General features: G+C 35.3%; 1 protein-coding gene and 1 non-coding gene across 2 annotated transcripts in view; one reads left to right on the top strand and one right to left on the bottom strand.

Annotated features, from left to right (window-relative positions):
* RSBN1L (round spermatid basic protein 1 like) overlaps positions 1-20,549 on the bottom strand; it is a 68,398-nt gene that overhangs the window by 24,551 nt on the left and 23,298 nt on the right. The window contains exons 2-3 of the mRNA XM_047097379.1: positions 10,460-10,570; positions 1,840-2,480 (exon numbers count right to left, since the gene is read on the bottom strand). Coding sequence (XP_046953335.1) covers positions 1,840-2,480; positions 10,460-10,570 — 752 coding nt within the window. The remainder of the gene's footprint in view (positions 1-1,839; positions 2,481-10,459; positions 10,571-20,549) is intronic.
* LOC124525183 (U6 spliceosomal RNA) lies at positions 19,210-19,320 on the top strand. Its single transcript, XR_006965407.1, has one exon. It is a non-coding gene; the product is annotated as a U6 spliceosomal RNA (small nuclear RNA).

The raw sequence follows: 20,549 nt of genomic DNA, 5'->3' as shown, positions 1-20,549 counted from the left end.
CTTCTCTCCCTATTTCTAAAATTAGATTGTAATAAGGCTTAAATGAGTTATTACATTTGTGTTTAGAGTAGTTCTTGGCACAGAACTATTTATTGACTAAATAGTAGACACTATTACTAGATACTAATAGATACTATCACTAGTTCCACCACGAGACAGAGGTGTAATCTCAGACAAGTTACTAACCATTCTAGAATTCTATAAAATGACAGTGCTAATAATAGATGCTCTATAGCTCCCCTTCAGCTCTAAAAGAATATTTACATTCCGATTCTCAAACATGTTACATTAAGGAGTATCTTCCCACAGGCACATTAAAACTTTAAGTACTACTGTATTTTCCAGACAATAGTATATTACAGAATATATACCAAACATACAGTGGGGGAAGGGGGCTTGGACATGTGGATATGACTGGACGTCCAGACTATCACTTAAGGTAGAGACTGTAACTTAAACACATATCACAAAAAGAAATATACTCAGAATAAGTAAAACAGTTCTGGATGAAGATTGAGGAGATTGTGTTCTACTCCTGACACTGCTACCAAACTTAAAATAGTAAATTACTCCTATCTATGTTTGTTTGCTTATCTGTAAGGTGAGAAAGGTTGCAATACATGATCACTAAGATCTCTTTGGGACTTTTTTCACTTTTTTCCTTCTTTCCAAACTAGCATAATGTCAATTATTACTTAGAAAACTGGGAACTTTAGCACCCATAAATATGAAAAGTTGGCTGATCTCCTGGCCTAAGCAAGCAGTCCCTGATCTGAGAGTGGGTGTAAATGGCAATGGCCTTTTATTATTTTTTTTTAATGTTTATTTATTTATTTATTGAGAGAGAGAGAGCGAGCGAGCAGGGGAGGGGAGAGAGAGAGGGAAGGAGAGAGAATCCCAAGCAGGCTCCTCACTGTCAGCATAGAGCCCAATGTGGGGCTTGATCCCACGAACCATGAGATCATAACCTGAGCCAAAATCAAGAGTCAGATGCTCACCTAATTGAGCCACCCAGGCACCCTGGCAATGACCTTTTAGATGAGCCCACATTCACTTTCAAGAGCCAGTGGATTTGATTTTGCCTCTGCTTTCTAAAATAATGTACATTCTATACCATAGAGAAGGGCAGGAAAAGGAAATTAGCTCAATAAATGCACTGATACACTAACCTCACATAATTGCAGAATTAACTGATTCCTTTGTACTAAAATATATTTAACAGCCAACATTTACTCAGCACCTACTATGTGATGGATCCACTGGTAAGTACTTTTAAGATAGAAAACAAGATAATTTTAAGTGATCTTTAGGTAAGAGTACTGCTGTAGGGGCTGGAAAATACATGGCTACATCCATCACATTTCTTTCATTTCCAAGATAAATCCTTGCAAAAAAGGACAACAGAATCTTATTTCATTATCTCTAAGAAAAAAGAGATTAAGTAGAATCTGAAATTTATTTTTTTATCTTATTTTTTTTTTTTTTTTGAGAGAGAGAGAGCATGGAAGGGGAGGAGGGGCAGAGGGGGAGAGAGAGAATCTTAAGCAGGCTCCATGCTCAGCACAGAGTCTGATGCAGGACTCAATCCCCCAACCCTGGGATCATGACCAATGATGGAATCAAGAGTGAGACACTCAACTAAGTCGCCCAGGCACCCCAGAATCTGAAATTTAAACTCTTATGTTCACATCAGGACAGTAATTTATTCTTAATATTCCCAAAAGTTGTCATTATAGTCTTACCTTTTTATTTCAAACCCACAGCAAAATAAAAAACAGAAACTTGTCTAAGACATGTAACTAAAAGTTAAAAAAAACCCAAAACCTAAAAACCTCTTACCTGAGCATGAAAATTGGACATAGTCGTTGTCTCTATATCCTTCTTTCCTAATATCTCCATTTTCACTGGTGAATTGGGAAAATTAAATGAAAAGTAGTCTAAAAAGTCAGGTAAATAAGTAGCTGCCCCATGAACAATACCCATTACATAGAAAGCTGCAGAGTTTTCATTTTCACTGAACACTAGACCCACAAACTCTTCTGCAAACCTCTCCATCTCCACAGGAGACAGGTGGGAGAGTTCATTACTGTAGGCGTGGATAACAGATGCGCCTCCATTAGGCTGGTGCTCAATATGAATGAGCTGTTTGAACTCCAACGTGTCCAACCTTTTGAGGTTATTCTGAACCCGTGGCTCCTTTAATGAGACAAATGGAAACTCACTGTTCTCTGGAATTTTGGAATCATAGTTCTTGGTATCCAAATTCTTTCCACTGTAATCCTTTACATTATCATTTAGGATGCCTTTGGCTTCTTGATCTTCAACATCAGATAGCAATCCTGAGCAGATGGTTTGAATAGATTTGCTATACATTTTTGGACGCTTCCGTTTTTCATTCTCTTTGTGTTTCTTTTTCTTTTTCTTCTTTACTTTTTTAATTTGTAAGTCTTCTGCATTTGTTTTTGGTTTCTCCTTCCCACCTGTTGAGAAAAAAAAATTTTTAACTCCATATTTTAGTTACTTAAAAATCATGCTTAAGGAACTATTGTACAATAAATAAGCAAAGTTTACTCAGATTTGAGTTTGTATCTGGGACTTGTTTTACACAATATTGCTAAACATAATTTAGTCAATCTCCTTCCCTCTCTACACACACACACACACACACGAAGGCCTACGACAAATTTGTACCTATCGCGCATGGTACCATTCTGACATGTAGCAGACGTTCAATCAGTGTTTACTGAAGTAATGAATGGATATTTTAGAAAGCATAATCTCCAAATTTAAGTGTAAAAAATCAGAAATGGGAAGTTGAACAGAGATCAGTCAGATGTTTCCCAATGACACATATCATCATTTTAATGCATCTAAGCTATTTAAAAATTGCATGTAGTCAAAAGACTTATAAATCACAAAGGGAGAGAACTACTTGCATTGTATGAGCAGCAACAAACACAGCAATTCCTTAGCTGTTTACCATATTTCCTCCTTACTATTCTTGCATCTAAAATGGACTATTTTAGAGGTCCACTAGATTTTGCAAAGTCCCCAATGAAGACCCAATAAGGCAACATAAAGGAGATGACAAAATTAGAATAATTTCACATGTCCTATAAGCATAAATGATACCCATGTACTAGTAAAGAGATGAATAAAAAAGTAAAACATTTAGGGATTATAACCATATACATTAATAAGCTTCTGTAACTAAAGTCAGGTAGATTCTGGGTCCAGAAATTTAGAACTCCAAAAAATACAAGAGTAATGCACAGAGGCTATACAGCTATAGACTAAGTGTACATATAAATGTGTAATTTTATCACAATATATTTATTTCTGTACAGCAAGAAAAATAGGAGAAAGCAAACATCTTCACAAGAAAGTATTATGCTGGGGCATCTGGGTGGCCCAATAGGTTAAGTGCCAGACTCTTTATATATGCTTAGGTCATGATCTCACAGTCCTGAGATTGAGCCCCATGGCAGGCTCTACCCTGAGCCCTCTCTCTCTGCCCCTCCCTCATTTGTGCTCTTTTCTTTCTCTCAAAAATAAATAAACTTAAAAAACATACTATGCTTCCTAAGATAGTATGAGAAAGCCATATGGTAAGAGTTAAAAAGAAAAAGCATTCACTGTTTCTACCTGTTATTTCACTTTTATAGACAACCTGTTATAAATTAAACCTTCCCAATCTGTTTCCTTACCTAAATTTTTCCATATGCACATATGGCTTTTATTCCTTTCTGTCTCCAGTGAGTGAGATGTCCTGCCTACTTTTCAAAAATAAGTCCCTCCCACCAACTCCAAAAACCCTTACAAAAATAGTTCCCTATCCTCTTCTTTTGATCAAACTTCTCAAAGCAACCATTTATGCTGAGGTCCTTCCATTTATTACCTTATTCTTATCCCTTAAATTCTAAGTCTGCTTCAGTCTACTCAAATTTACTTTCCCAGAATGTTCAAATACTAAATCCAATAATATTCTCTCAATTCATTCTTCCTGATCTCTCCAAGCTTTAACAGAATTATCCAGTTCATCCTTGATTTTTTGCTTCTTTGACATTACTTCCTTGCTAATTTTTAGTTTAAAAGCCTCATGACTGTCTTTCATCCTGGATGCTGGAGTCATATTAACCTTTCTATAAATTTTATATATTGTTGGATATTTATCCTTTAAGTAAACTGCTTTGAAGGGTTCTCAATGCCTACCAAATAAAATACAACCTCCTCAATATGGAATCCAAAGACAATGCTCTCAGGACAACTGGACAGCTCAGTTGGTTAAGTGTACGACTCTTGGTTCTATCTTAGCTCATGATCTCTCTCACAGTTTGTAAGATCAAGCCCTGTCTTGGGCTCTGTGCATGAAGCCTGCTTGGGATTTTCTCTCTCCTTGTCTCTCTGCCCCTTCCCGGCTTGCTCGCAAGCATGTACTATGTCTCAAAATAAAAAACAAAAAACAAAAACAAAAAAAAAAAACAGACAATGCTCTCAAGTACTTCATTCTCTAGTCAATGTGTACTCCTTACAATTTCTTATAAAACACTTAGCCTGTGTTATCTTTCTACTACTTGCAAAGACATCTCCTCTTCCGAAAATACCCTTGTCCTACCCAGCACATCTGACCTCTTTCTTACCATTCTTTAAAGACAACTCATGTCATTTTTTTCATTTTGCTTTCCCTCTCTAGTTGGAATCACTTCATTCTAAATTCATATAGGGGCACTTGGGTGGCTCAGGTTCCTGGCTCTCTCTGCCTGACTCTTGGTGTCAGTTCAGGTCATGATCTTTACGGCTTATGAGTTCAAGACCCACATCAGGCTCTGCATGGACAGCGTGGAGCCTGCTTGGGATTCTCTCTCTCTGCCCCTCCTCAGTTCTCTCTCTCCCTCAAAATAAATAAAAACTTTAAAATAAATAAATTCATATAGGGGCGCCTGGGTGGCTCAGTTGGTTGAGCGGCCGACTTCGGCTCAGGTCACGATCTCGCGGTCCGTGAGTTCGAGCCCCGCGTCGGGCTCTGGGCTGATGGCTCAGAGCCTGGAGCCTGCTTCCGATTCTGTGTCTCCCGCTCTCTCTGACCCTCCCCCGTTCATGCTCTGTCTGTCTCTGTCTCAAAAATAAATAAACGTTAAAAAAATAAATAAATAAAATAAAAATAAATAAATTCATATAGTTATTTTTTTCACTCATAGGATACCTGTATATCACATCCTTCCACATACTATATGAGCGAAACAAGTAACTTTTATATGAATTATAAGTAAGAGTTAAGTGATACTTTCCCCCCTAGCCAGGCATTGTATTCCTCATGACATTTAATACATTGCTACGGATGAACATTTAATAAATCCATAAATGAAGAGATTTCTCTCACCAATAAACTAACTGAGGTCTGTGGGTTTTTTCCTTGTCCCTCCTTCAGCCAAAGTTTTCCACAATATAAATACCACTAAATCCTAATCTTGGAAACAACAAACATAAAAATTCTCTTAATAGCAATTCTAAAAAAGGGAAATTTAATGTTAACTTGTAAAAATTCATTACTTCTAAAAATTTATAAATATACAATGAAGACCAAATTGGTATAATTATGTAAAGCAAAAATAAAAATCTTTCAACATTACTGATTACATAGGTTTGTAGAGTCATAAAATGCAAAGTGTTAATTCTCTAATGTCTACACATAAATAAATGAATATATTAATAAACTCATACTTGCACCTAGGAATGAACTATCAAAACTTTAGATTTAAGTTAATATTTTAAGAACAAAATTAATAATGAAAAAAATTTAAACAGGGAGTTAATCAGCATGAAAAGATAAAATAGGTATATATATGTAAGCAAAATCCAAATGCATCAAGGAAAAAAAGCAGTGAATTAAAAAATTATAACTTAAGGGGAGTCTGCGTGGTTTCAGTCAGTAAGTGTTTGACTCCTGCTCTCAGCTCACGTCTTGATCTCAGGGTCCTGAGTTCAAGCCCTGAGTTGGGCTCCACATTGCGTGTGGAACCCACTTAAAAAAAAAAAAACAAAAAAACAAAAAACAGAACTTAGTACTATATGCTGCTGAAGCGAGCTCCAAAAACAGAACTTAAAGTTTAAAAGGCCTAAGTACAGTAACTAAATGGAAAATATATATAAAGTTGCACAAATTAAATGGGCTGCCAAAATAAAGAATTTCATTTCAATGAAAATATAAGCTTCATATCCTATTACGTTTATACCTAACACATGTTTAAAAAGTAAAATAGAAAATATCCAGCCATTAGAATCACATGTTACTTTGAAATGAATTAGGCACAACAGTCTATTTTCTATTCACAAGGATGAATGAAAGTAGTAACAGTATTAAATGGTCAGAAACTGAAAAATGCAAAATAATAAGAAATCAGTTAAGAGAGTCTTATAATGAGCAACAAGGAATTAAATTCCCAAGACAAAGTACTCTGTAATTAAACACTAAAGCGAGCACAGTATGCAGAAGAGAGTTAACATAACATGGCTGAGACTGCTGGTCTTAGAAAGACCTGCTTACAGGGGTGGCCCTGGGCTGGTATCTGAGAAACTGGTACTTTGGGAATGTCCCCACAATTCCTTGTTAAGAGTGGCTCACTGTATCTAAACTTTCCGTGCAAACAATATGGTTTATGTGACATCTTTTTCCTTTTGGGAGCCTGGAATTGTACATGCTAGACAAAAGATGCCTATGTAACCAACCCCCAATAGAAACCTTCAGCATCGAGTCTTGAGTTTTCTGATAAACAACATTTCACATGTGTTTGTCACAATTCCTTGTTCAAAGAATTAAGCGCATCCTCTGTGATTCCACTTGGAGAGGACTCTTGGAAGCTTGTGCCTGATTTCCTCCAGACATTAATTACCCCATGTGCCTTTTCTCTCTACTGATTTTACTTTGTATCCTCCACTATGGTAAATCATAGCCATGAATACATCTATATGCTGAGTCCTATGAGTCCTCTCAGCAAATCATCAAACCTGGGGGTAGTGTTGGGGACCTCTGATGGACACAGGTAACATGCATTCTTTACAAACTGAGGCACTAGCATTCACTAGACGTATTTTTACATTCACTAGATAGATTTTTAAGGTTTTATATAATCTGTCACTCATTTCCTTTATTAGAAAGACACGTGAAATGCAGTAGACATATAGGTAGACAATCTTTAAATACTTTAAGGAAATTAGACCATTTTGATTATCAATGTTCTTCTCTTACACTAAAAGTATTTAAAGCAACATTTCTCTAAATCCTATGATTCTTCAAATCAGACCTATGCTTTTTTTTTAAAGGATCGTGTATGCTTTTTTTTAAAGGATCGTGATACATACCCATAACAAAAAGGGTTGTCAATTTGAACCCTCAAAAAGTATAAAAGAATAGGATTGATAAGGGACCTTCCCTCCACAGATCCATAGATCCATGAATATAGTGGACCCCAGACACACACACATACACAGAGCACCACAGACACACACACGCAACGAGAGCCAAAGAAAGATTCAATCAGAGAGAGGTGCGCGCGCGCGCGCGCACACACACACACACACACACACACACACACACACACACACACTGCCAGAGAGGAAAGAGACCCTCACTTAAATACAGAAATAAACACACACCGAAACAGATACAAAAACAGCATGTATTGTTAATAACTAATTAAACAAAAACTTTAAAAAATCACAAATCTACTGGCATTAATTTCTACCACTAGAGTTAGTATATTAGTGTTAACAAAGGAAAAAATAAGGGCTGTCCAGAAAAATTGGATCTGATTTCGTATCTAATATGGGAATTAATATTTATATATAACTCATTATCATACATAGAAAAAAATAGTAATTAGCTATTTTCAACCTCTGGGTCTTAGGGGAATGACTTTGCTTGTTTTGCATGGCAATATTTTCACTCTTCCTGACATGAATTACCTACCTGTGACCTTTGGTATACTAGTAATAATCTTGGATATTGGCTTCTTTTAACCCTCATTCCCCTTGCTCACCAGCAAGCTTCTTTTATGTGCTATAATGATAAATATCACTCTCAAAAATACTATAATCGTAACACCTCTGTTCTTACAACTTTTCACAACATAAAAATGGCTGAAACATATAAGTATGCTCAGAAAAAGTAGGTGGTAGATGTTAAACATAAAAGGATAAGCTAAATCAGCTTATTTGTTCCTTTAAACTATTTCTCATAAAGCAAATAATCCTATTTTGTCAGTGAAAAACATTTACAAGATTTATGCACTAATAAAAATTTTTTAGCATGTATATAATTATGTATTTATATACATAATCTAGTCATACTCAATCTCATGCAGTTTTTGATGAAAACCTGGAGGAAATGAGACTGGTGCAGAATTAAGGGTTAGGATCTATTTGAGATGTCAAACACTGTCATTAAACAATCAATGCCTGTGTGTGCCATACTTTGTAACATTATCAGGAGAAAATAATACAGAGAGAAGAAAGGTTGAAAGGAAAACAGGGCACAAAGGGCACACAGTAGTAAATACCAGCACACTGTCCCCACCAACAGATTCTGTTGTTGCTCTAGGACATCGCCTCTCCCTGGTCATAGACTAGCAGGGCAAATTGTTTCCAATGGATAATAACAAAAGCTAACACTTACTTGGTGCTTACAATGGGACCGGCACTATTTCCAAAATGAATCATGTTTTATTCACTTAATTATCTATATTTTACCTAGGGAGGAGATAATTTTGTTGTTGTTTTTCAATCGCAAGAGTTAATCTTTCATACATGTTTACAAAAAAGATTCATATCCACTTAATGAATTATCTGTGGGCCAGACACCATGGTTGGCGCTTCCACCATACTTTACCTGATTTAATCTTCACAACCCTATAAAGCAGTAATTACATTATTATTTACCTTCATTCTATAAATAAGTACATTTTCCCATGGTCATCTCAGAGGTCACTAAGATTCATTTCTAAAACTATCTCATTCTTCCCCTTTATCATTACTAGGTTTCAGTTTAGTTCAATTCAAAATTTTTCCTAAATTTTTCATGTACTTCAAAGTCAAGGTTACTATTGCATACTACTGAAAAATCTCCATTTTCTTAGGCTATTTTAAATTTTGTTTGCATATATAATCTCTAGATTCACATATTTCATATGAATGGTATGTAAGGAATCCAACATTCACCCAAGTGACAGGAATTTCCATCACTGTACATTCCATTGGATAAGAAAATGACTATCTTACTAAACCAGTAAAAAATGACTATTTGACTAAACCAGCAGGGTAAAGTTAAGTAAACACTTCAAGCATTAATCATTAGCACTAGAGTGGTCAGATTTGAGTCCCGCCTCAAAGGCTTGCAATCTAATTAGACAACACAGCTAACACACGCTGTCAAAAGAAATAGAATAAAAGGACCATGAACATTAACTAACCATCAACTTAAGCTCTGAACTGTTTCTTCCAAGGTCAAAAGAATTTTATTAAAAATGAAGTTCTGACAAGTAGAAAATAGCTCAAGAACATCTGGAAACATGACAAAGAATGAAATGAAAATACAGAATCTAATATTCTGTTTATCTTAAATAATATAAATTAACCAGTTACTTCATTACACATACAATGCTATAAGCTTTTCTTCCTAATGTATATAATGGTTTATTAACACATGAGTTCAACATCAAATTAATCAAAGTCAATGTATTCTGATCCGTAAATTCTCGACTTAACAGGGGCAGCAAATGAATTTGTTAGCTGTCTAGCAACCAAATTGCCATGGATTCTTCTTGCTATCTGACTGAATTTAAGACTGTTCTTAACTTCTCTTCTACCACATATTTCCTGAAAGGGTTTAGATTTATTGATAGGATTAATATTATTACTCAACCACCCAGCCCCATGTATAAACAGCAACTGAAAACAAACATTAACAGAGAAAAGGCAGGAAACAAAAACAGGATATTCTTTAGGTATGCAAGCAACACACAGTAAGAGTATACCTTCTAATTCAGCTCAGAGTAAATGATCCCTGTATGATACCAGACTTTGAGATGGTGATTACTGTCAAATATTTTTAAGATCACTTCTTCTACCATCCATCCCTCTTGTACTAAAATTGTTTTAGCTCTTTAGATGATCTAAACATGGGCAAATACTAGTAATGCAAACACAGAATTAAATAACCTATATTTAAGGAAACTAATAGTTTGATGAAGCTCAACCTTTACTACTTCTTCATAAAGTATACTGAAGAAATATACTACTAACAACATTATGGATCAGAACTCCCTACTATTACAGTAACTTTCCATATTCTAACCATTAAAGTTTGCTCTCAGCAAAATTTGGCAACAAACATTAAATCACTAAGTCTGAAAGTACAATGAGCAATATAATATAGTACAACTTACATCACTAAATATAAACTTACTTTTCAGCAAAATCTTTATTTCTCCATTTTCTTTCTTGATCTCATTCATTACTTTATGCTTCTTTTTCTCTCTCTCTTTATCTCTCTCTTTAATTTTGTCTTTGATTTTATCTGAAAGACAAAACAAAGGAAATATTTAAAATCATTTTAAAATAAATAAATAAATAAAATCATTTTATAATTTTTCCCCATGAACCATAGTGCAATTTCTAGAGTTACAATATACCATGAAAAATCAGAATGAAAAACAATCATGCCTTTTGTTCTTCCTCTCAGGTTTGGGGGAAATAGATTTCCGAATTTCCTGTCATAAATTAACATGGAACACATAATATACACATCATATATTGTCAAAATATATCATTATAAAGATTTGTAGAGATTCTAAAGAAAAATCTTCATTCTAAAGAGTATTCTTCATTTAATTCATGTCAATCACAATATTAGACTACCTTCAAATCACTTAAAATAACTGCCTAATTGAGATAGTAAACTACAATGGAAAAAGTGCTAGCTTTGAGGTTGGCTATATCTGAATTAATACCTTAACAATGAAAAAACAATCACAGTTTCTTAAACTATAAAATGGCGGTTATTATCTTTCTCACAGGTTACTGTAAGGATTAAATAAATCAATTTATAAAATGACTACCCAGAGCCTGGTTTATATAAGACTAAATGGAGTTCCCCTACCTTTGCTTGCATCTTTTAAAAAGGATATGACTGATCTGGCTAGCTGGTGATATTAGGATATTAAGATAAAAGGTATAGGGGCGCCTGGGTGGCTCGGTTGTTGAGAGTCCAACTTCAGCTCAGGTCTCGATCTTGCGGTTTGTGGGTTGGAGCCCCACGTTGAGCTTTGGGCTGAGAGCTCAGAGCTGGAGCCTGCTTCAGATTCTGTGTCTCCCTCTCTCTCAGTCCCTCCCCTACTCTATCTCCCTCTCTCTCAAAAATAAACATTAAAAAAAAATTTTTTTTAAATAAAAGGTGTAAGAACTCTAGGAATCATTGATCTGCATTCTAAAAATTTAAATTTGAGTTTGTAAGATTTATTGCCCTATTCTTGTTCAATCAAGCTCCAATGCCCCCAGCAAAAGAGAAGATCTAGAGAATTTTAAAATAGTGATGTAGTCTCTGTTCTCAAAATGCTTCCCATTGATTACAAAGTCATGATTGAAGCACATAAAACCTATAAAATATCTTCTAATGTAACAGAGATTATATAGTGTATATACACAGACTACAGAATTTTTTTTTTAATTTTTTTTTTAACGTTTATTTATTTTTGAGACAGAGACAGAGCATGAACAGGGGAGGGTCAGTGAGAGGGAGACACAGACTCTGAAACAGGCTCCAGGCTCTGAGCTGTCAGCACAGAGCCCGACACGGAGCTCGAACTCACGGACTGCAAGATCATGACCTGAGCTGAAGTCAGCTGCTTAACCGACTGAGCCACCCAGGCGCCCCCAGACTGCAGAATTTCTTAAAATCCCCCCTTACTGTCCTTTCTATAAATATTATCCTGAGGCCATAACCACCTTATGATTAGATTACCATCTATATCGGTACTGCCCAGTAGAAATATAATGCTTACCTGATATGTAAATATGAGTTTTCTAGTCACATTAGAAACAAAAACTAACAGGTGAAACTAATTTTAATAATACGTTTTATTTAGCTAATTCATTATTAGCTAATGAATCTAAAACATGGTCATTTCAAAATGAAACCAATATTAACAAATTACTGAGACATTTTACATTATTTTTTTTTCCCACAGTAAGACTTCAAAATCCAGTATATATTTTATACTTAACGGCATATCTCAATTCAAAGTATTCAACAGCCACATGAGTGACACTAGTGACTACCACACTGAACAGCTCAGGTCTAGACTACTTAAACAGAAAATTCTTAGAAAAATAAATTAATGCACTTAACAATTTAAAACTTACATTCATTAATAAAAAAAAATTCAAATAGCATATTCTACCGATCAAACTTGACAAAGTGCTTTTGCAAAAATGATAATACTCAAAACAGAGGAGAGGACAGGTGATGGTAGAGCAAACCAAAACAGGGACTGACTTAACAAATATGCATTGCTGAGTATAAGAAAAGGGTTAGGGAAATACAAGTAAGTAAGGTCCTCATCTGTTCACATATAACTTAAATTCTAGAAATACATTAAGCTGTTCTCACACTTGATTAGTTTACTTTTTGATGCTTAAAGTCCTTGAGATCCTGTCATAGGCTGTCATCCAGCTATTAAGTGTTTACTCCAGCTAGCTGGAGCTTAGACACATACATAAATTAATATTTCCTAAGTAAACATACATTTTTAATGAACTATTTATGCCTCATTTAAAAATCACAACTGAAGAAAATAATCTGTCTCTGCATTTATTTTCCCAATCATCCCTGTTAAGTTTATTAACCTAAAAGTGTTATTTCAATAACTATTGAACTTTTAAAGTTTATTAAAGTATAATATACACACAGAGAAAAACATGTAAGTATACAGCTCAATTTTCACAAAAATGAACAGCACCTCAAGGATCCCCGTCTTCCCTTCCAGTACCCCTAAGAGTAACCAAGATCCTAACTGCTAACCACACAGATGGAAATAACTACAGAATTTTAATGGCATATATGTATACAAAGACTATGATATAAAATAAACTTACCACAGTCACAAAATATAAATATTTTTCAGAATAAAATTAAACTAGCTTCTCAGAAAATAAAATTATAATATGGTTATGACCCAATTTTTTAGTAAACTTTACTTATATACTTATAAATATATTTATTTATAGACAGTATAGACTTTAAGAGCAGTTTTAGGTTCTCAGCAAAACTGAACAGCAAGTATATACAGATTTTCCATATAGAACTGCTACCCCTATACATCCCAATTTTTAAAAAATTATAATGTACACACATTCAAAAGACTGAAAAATAATAGTTCAAATTATTAAAAGCTATTATTTTTGGTGGCACCTGGGTGGCTCAGTGGGTTGAGTGTCTGACTCTTGGGTTTCAGCTCAGCTCATGATCTCAAGGTTGGTAGGTTTGAGCCCCACTCCCTGCTCTGCGCTGACTGCCAGTGTGAAGCCTGCTTAGGATTCTCTCTGCCCCTCTCCCACTTGTGCTGTCTCTCTCTCTCAAAAATGAACAAACATCAGGGGCGCCTGGGTGGCGCAGCCGGTTAAGCGTCCGACTTCAGCCAGGTCACGATCTCGCGGTCCGTGAGTTCGAGCCCCGCGTCAGGCTCTGGGCTGATGGCTCAGAGCCTGGAGCCTGTTTCCGATTCTGTGTCTCCCTCTCTCTCTGCCCCTCCCCCATTCATGCTCTGTCTCTCTCTGTCCCAAAATAAATAAACGTTGAAAAAAAAAAAATTAAAAAAAAAAAAATGAACAAACATTAAAAAATAAATAAAAAATAAAAAGGGTGGTAAAGGACTGAAGAAAAGCGATACAAACAGACCCATGATAAGAATTTGAACCCAGAAGCAAAAGGAATATACGAATGGAGGAAAAGAGAAGGAATAAATGACTAAGCATTATCAAACTAGAACAAGCTGTAAATTGCAAAGTTGAAAAATAAACATTTGCTAAAGACATATACCATATGTAAAAGTTAAGATATAAAAAATAAAATTGATTAAAATAATTTCAAATAATATAAATGGGATTTTCAAACATATATTCCATTTATTGAATTACCAGTATATTTCAGATTTAATGCACCCAATATATTTCTATTGAGCACTTATGTGCAAGAGATAAAAAGAGTAATAGTGCTGTACTAAAGAATCTTACAATCAACGATTCAGTTGATATTGGTTGATTCTTACTGTTGGTACCACTATGGAAAACCAGTTCTTAAAACAAACAAACAAACAAAGACCGGTTCTTAAATAATAAAATCATTGTTTTCATCTTGTTATAAAATTTACTAGTCTCCACCAGTATTACAGTCGTTATAATAATATAGAATGAAAACTCACACACACATAAACAAATATTAGGTGAATCGGTCCAGTATAAAGAAAGTAGAACTTATAAAAAGCATTGTTAGAGAATCCTTTTGAAAGATTTCTAATACACCAACAATCCATTTATCTGGAATCTTCAGAATAAATTCACAGTTCCTACATAACAGAAGACTGCCACTGTTTTTTAATCATTCTAATAATTTTCAAAAATGTATTATACTTCCCTGCTTTCAAAAATCTAAGAAATATAGTCTTTTCATTATGACAAAAATTTAAACTCTCACTATCACACTCATATTGATGAACTCAAAAACAAATCAAAAAAAATTTACCTGTTCAAAACTAAAAAACAGTATTTGAGTATCATTTAATTTTTATTGTCTTAGCTGTCATTTATCATTCCACATATAAGAGGTGACAGCTATAACTTCTGGCAGTCACCAATAGGCTCATTCTCATCTGCTCTGTCCTAAGAAATTAGACCAGGTCCATCAATACTATACTGTATACAACAGTATGCAGGTTCTCTATCTCTAGCCCGATTAAAACAAGTTTCACACTGTATTCTTTCTAGTTATAAACTTATCTTTCTCCTTATAATCAATCCTCCCCCACCAGTATATAGTTTATCCTTGAGAGTAGAAAAGACTCTACCTCAATAAATGCTTGTTTGATACACAAAAAAGGTCCTGTGATATAGTAAATTACTGTTATTTTCTGAAGCACATTGTGACTTTCCTTTTATGTGCTCTACGTTGATCTTTATTAATTCTTCCTTCTTTTCCTAGCCATACCACAGCAAGGAAGGAAATTCTTAGTCCTTAAAGCCATCCAGGAGTAGTTCCTCAAATTTATTTCCCCTTCTAACTACCCTGGTTGTTTCTGACAAAAAATCCTGAGATTTATGAAGTTGCTCCTCCAAAAACATTAGGGTTCCACAATTTTTCTAAGTCTCAATAAAGGCTAATAATTTTCCCTGAAAGACAATGGGGTAATTTCTCTTTTATGTAGATCTCTTTTTACATGAAGAATTCTTACAACATAACATCTAAAAAACTAAGAAAAAGAAAGTAACAGTAGGAAAAGCATGTGACTCTCGATCTTGGGGTCGTAAGTTTGAACCCCATGTTGAGTGTACAGATGAATAAAACAATAAAGAATTTTAAAAAGAAATAAAAAAAATTTTAATAAAAAAGAGAAAATAGAAAAAGGTGCAAAGGACATAAAAAAATTTCAACCTTACCAGTGTTCAAAGGAACACAAAACAATATAAAACTGTGGTGCCTGGGTGGCTCAGGCAGTTAAGTGTCCTCCCCCACTTGTGCTCTGTCTCTTAAAAATAAATAAACATTAAAAAAATTTTTGAATAAAAAATAAAATAAAAACACAGTAGCAAAGGGGTGCCTGTCTGGTCCAGTCAGTGGAGCATATGACTCTTTGATCTCAGGGTTGGGAGTTTGAGTCCCATGTTGGGTGTAGAGATTACTTAAAAAATAAAATAAAATCTTAAGAAAAATACAATAGCAAAACTGAAAAGCTAAAAACATGAAGGTAAAGTTGGGATAATCTTCCAAAAAGAGAGCAACAAGACAAAGTGGAAAACAGCAGAAAAAAGGTTACCTAAAGGATCTCTTCAGGAGATCCAATATCAAATTAACTGAAATTTCAGAAAAGAAAAATAGAATTTTACAGGGAAGGAAAATATCAAAATGAATAAATGAGAAATTTTCTCAGAAAAAATGAGTCACCAAACTTTAAGGGATGAGCAAAGGGGCTCAGTTGGAAGAGCAAGGAACTCGACCTCAGGGTCATGAGTTTGAGCCCCCTGCAGGGTGCAGAGATTACTTAAATTTAAAAAAAAAAAAAGAGAGAGAGAGGAGAACAAAGAATGGAATTCACAGTGGTAGCCCCTCTCTCCACATACACACCAAGCACATCATCATGAAATTTTAGTTTCAAGAGAAGATCCTAAAAGCCTCCTGAGGAATTAAAAAAAAAAACACAAAACAAAACCAGATCTCACATAAAAGATCAGATAACAGTGTGGAACTCAACACAATAGTAGATGGTAGAAAGCAATAGGACAACAAGTGCCTTCAGAATGCTGAATGAAAGTAATGTTTAACCTAGAATTATAGGATCTGTCAAACTATCAACCAAGTACAAAGGAAGACATGATCACACAAGCCAAAATTCAAACATTGTTACCACACACACCCCCTTTCTTAGGATACGCTTAAGTAAATTAAGGAGTAAACAAAGAAGGAAAAGGAAAACGGCATGAGACCAAGGAAACAGGAGACCCACCACAGGAAGGCACACAAGAAAGTATCAGTATGAAAACTGTGTAGTTGGCTTAAACGACAACCAGTTCAGGTATAGAGCACTGCAGAAACCACCTCCAAGAATAAAAGGGAATTGCCAGATTATCTCTTACCACAGAACACAAAGAATAGGGCAGAAAATGAAGATGCCAATACATATAAATAGAACTTCCTGGACTTATAATGGGATCTCGTCCCAATAAACCCTTTCATTGTAAATTGAAAATACTGGGGTGTCGGTGGTTCACCAACCATGGTTCACAGTTAAGTGTCCGACTTTGGCCTCAGGTCATGATCTCACAATTCATGGGTTTGAGCCTCACAGAGGGCTCTGTGCTGACAGCTCAGAACCTGGAACCTGCTTCAGATTCTGTATCTACCTCTCTCTCTTTGCCCGTACCCTGTTCCTGCTCTCTCACTCTTGCAAAAATAAATAAATGTTAAAAAAAAAAACCAAAGAAACATTTTTTTTCATTAAGTCAGAAATGCATTTAATACACCTAATTTAACAAACATGCTCAGAACCCTTACATTAGCCTACAGTTGGACAAAATCATCCAACACAAAGCCTATTTTATAATAAAGTGTTGGATATCTCAAGTAATTTATTGAATATTTCACTGAAAGTGAAAAACACAATGGCTGTATGGGGACAGAATGGTTGTAAGCATATGGGTTGTTAACCCTCATGACTCCATGGTTGATGGGGAGTTCACCTCACTGCCACACCCAGCATCACCAGAGAGTACCCTACCACATATTGCTAGCCCTGGGAAAAGATCAAAATTCAAAAATATAGTTTTTACTGAATTATATCATTTTTGCACTATCATCTAGTCAAAAAATTCCAAGTCACTGTAAGTCAGGGACCAATATGTATGAAAAGAAAGGCCATTTTTAACTATTACGAAAATCCAGAAGGCCATACAGAAAAGGATCTCTGATTTGCATTGAACAGGATTTGCAAAGTTCATAATAGACACTATTATTGGACTTTAAGTTTTATGAAATTACTGGTTAGGAAAGAAGCGAGGTTATAAAAGTGCTAAATTCTTATTACCCTTAACAAGAATGAAATATAGTGTGTCTAAAACCGATCAGTCAAAAAATAAAAGGCACTATGAGCATTTTATTCAGAAATTTGGAATTAAACGATGAGAACTAAAAGAGTTAACAACTGGGGGTAGGGGTAGGGAATGCAAAGAGTTAGGGCCATTTCTCATTATAAACCTTTCAGTATTTAATTTTTAAAATTTTTATTTTTTGAGAAACAGACAGCAAGAGCATGGGATGGGCAGAGAGAGAGAGAGAGAGAGAGAGAGAGAGAGAGAGAGAGAGAGAGAATCTTAAGCAGCCTCCACACCCGCACAGAGCCCAATGTGGGGCTCGATCCCATAAACTGTGAAATCATGACCTCAGCAGAAATCAAGAGTTGAATACTTAACCAACTGAGCCACCAAAGCATCCCGATTTGATTTTTTGGATTGAATTTTATTTTTAAAATTTACAAAGTCATGGCCTTCCTTTCAAAAACCCATCTCCCCATTCCAGTCGTGAGAAAAACATCAGACAGATCCCAATTGAGGGACATTTTATAAAATGCCTGACCAGTACTCCTGAAACTATCAAGATAATCAAAAGCAAGAAAAATCTAAGCAATTGCTGTAGCCAAGAAGAGCCTAAATAGACATAATGAGTAATTGTAACGTGGTACCCTGGGTGGGATCCCTGAACAGAAAAAAAGACATTATGGGGGGCATCTGGGTGGCTCAGTCAGTTTAGCATATGACTTCTGATTTTGGCTCAGGTCATGATTTCACAATTCATGAGATCTGGCCCTATGCCAGCTCTATGCTGACAGTACAGAGCCTGCTTGGGATTCTCTCTCTCCCTCTCCCTCTGCCCCTCACCCACTCACTCTCCCTCCCTCTCTCAAAAATAAACTTAAAAAATTTTTTCTTTAACATTTATTTATTTTTGAGAGACAGAGACAGCGCCAGTGGGGGAGGGGCAGAGAGAGAAGGAGACACAGAATCTGAACCAGGCTCCAGGCTCTGAGCTGTCAATGCAGGGCTCAGACCCACAAAATGCGAGATCATGACCTGAGCCAAAATCAAGAGTTAGATGCTTAACCAACTGAGCCACCCAGGTGCCCCAATAAACTTTTTTTAAAAAGGACATTGGGTAAAAACTAAGGAAACCTGAATAAAGTATGTACTTTGGTTAATGATAATATATCAATATTCATTCATTAATTGTGACAAATGTATCATACAAATATAAAATTTCAAGAACAAGAGAAAGTGAGAAAATTTCAAGAGAAAATTTTTCTATAAATGTAAAGCTATTCCAAAATTGAAAGCTTAATAAAACTTATATTTATCTAAATTTATAAAGGAAAAACTTAATTGTAAGAAAGAAATATAGTGCTTGCTTGCCTCAGCAGCACATATACTAAAATTAGAATGATACAGAGAAGATTAGCATGGCCCCCAAGCAAGAATGACATGCAAATTCATGAAGCATTCCATATTTATGGGACAGACAGTGGCTGCACTTGTGATCACAGCATATGTATAAACTGTCAAATCACTATTTTGTACACCTGAGGCCAAAGTGCCATTGTATGTCAACCATAGTCAAATACACAGACACACACAGGTTTGTGCATGAGGCTAATGTGACACTGTGTGTCAACTATACATGCATACATAAAACAGACACATGCAGTTTGTGTGCATGTGTAGATAAATTTCACTCTATGTAATGGACAGAGTTCCAAGACACTGTTAAATAAGAAGAGCAAGTTGCACAAAAGTGGTATAATATTTAGGCTTTTGAAAATAGGCTACATAGTCTTTTCTGTGCATGAATATGTACACATGTAGATATGTAAATGCACTGAAAAAAATCTGGAAGGAAGAACACAAAATACCTAACAGGTTTGCTCCTATGGAAGGAACAAAAGAACTTTAAAAAATTTATTTATTTATTTATTTATTTATTTATTTATTTATTTAGAGAGAGAGAGAGAGAGAGAATGCATGCACGCACAAGCGGGGGATGGCAGAAAGAAGAAGAGACAGAATCCGAAGTAGGCTCTGCACGGTGCAGAGCCTGATGCGGGGCTTGAACTCACAAACCGTGAGATCATGACCCGAGCTGAGATCAAGAGTCAGACGCTTAATCAACTGAGCCACCCAGGTGCTCCAAAAGGAACTCTTGATTCTTATTTTAGGTAATTCTAAATTATCTGAAATTTCTACAACAGAAAGGGATTCATATTTATATTTATGTAATTAAGTTGTTAGCATACATCTCTTTCCTGAAAGAAGAATTGATAATTTCATGTTTAGACAAAAATTTTTTTAACTGGATTTACAGTTGAGCACCTGGGTGGCTCAGTCAGTTAAGCATCCAACTTTGACTCAGGTCCTGATCTCATGGCTTATGGGTTTGAGCCCTGTGTTGAGCTCTGTGCTGACAGCTCAGAGCCTGGATGGAGCCTGCTTTGCATTGTGTCTCCCTCTCTCTTTGTCCCTCCCCTGCTCGCATTCTGTGTCTCTTTCTCAAAAATAAATTAACATTAAAAAAAAAAAAAACTTTTTAAAAGATTTAGAATCACTCAAGGTGCATCAGAAGGAACGAAATAAGAAAAAAAAAAAACACTTCAAAATAAAAGAGTGACTATGTAACCTAACACACAAACACACATGAAAATAATGTTACTTTTTCCAAATTCCTTACTTCATTAAAATTGTTCAAG

This window comes from Lynx rufus, unplaced genomic scaffold (genome assembly GCF_022079265.1).
Source record: "Lynx rufus isolate CCGP_SWC_20201006 ecotype Redwood Valley unplaced genomic scaffold, mLynRuf1.p SCAF_4, whole genome shotgun sequence".
NCBI classification, from domain to species: domain Eukaryota; kingdom Metazoa; phylum Chordata; class Mammalia; order Carnivora; family Felidae; genus Lynx; species Lynx rufus.
Note: the sequence above shows the minus strand (reverse complement) of the source record. Positions and strands in the feature narration are given on the sequence as shown.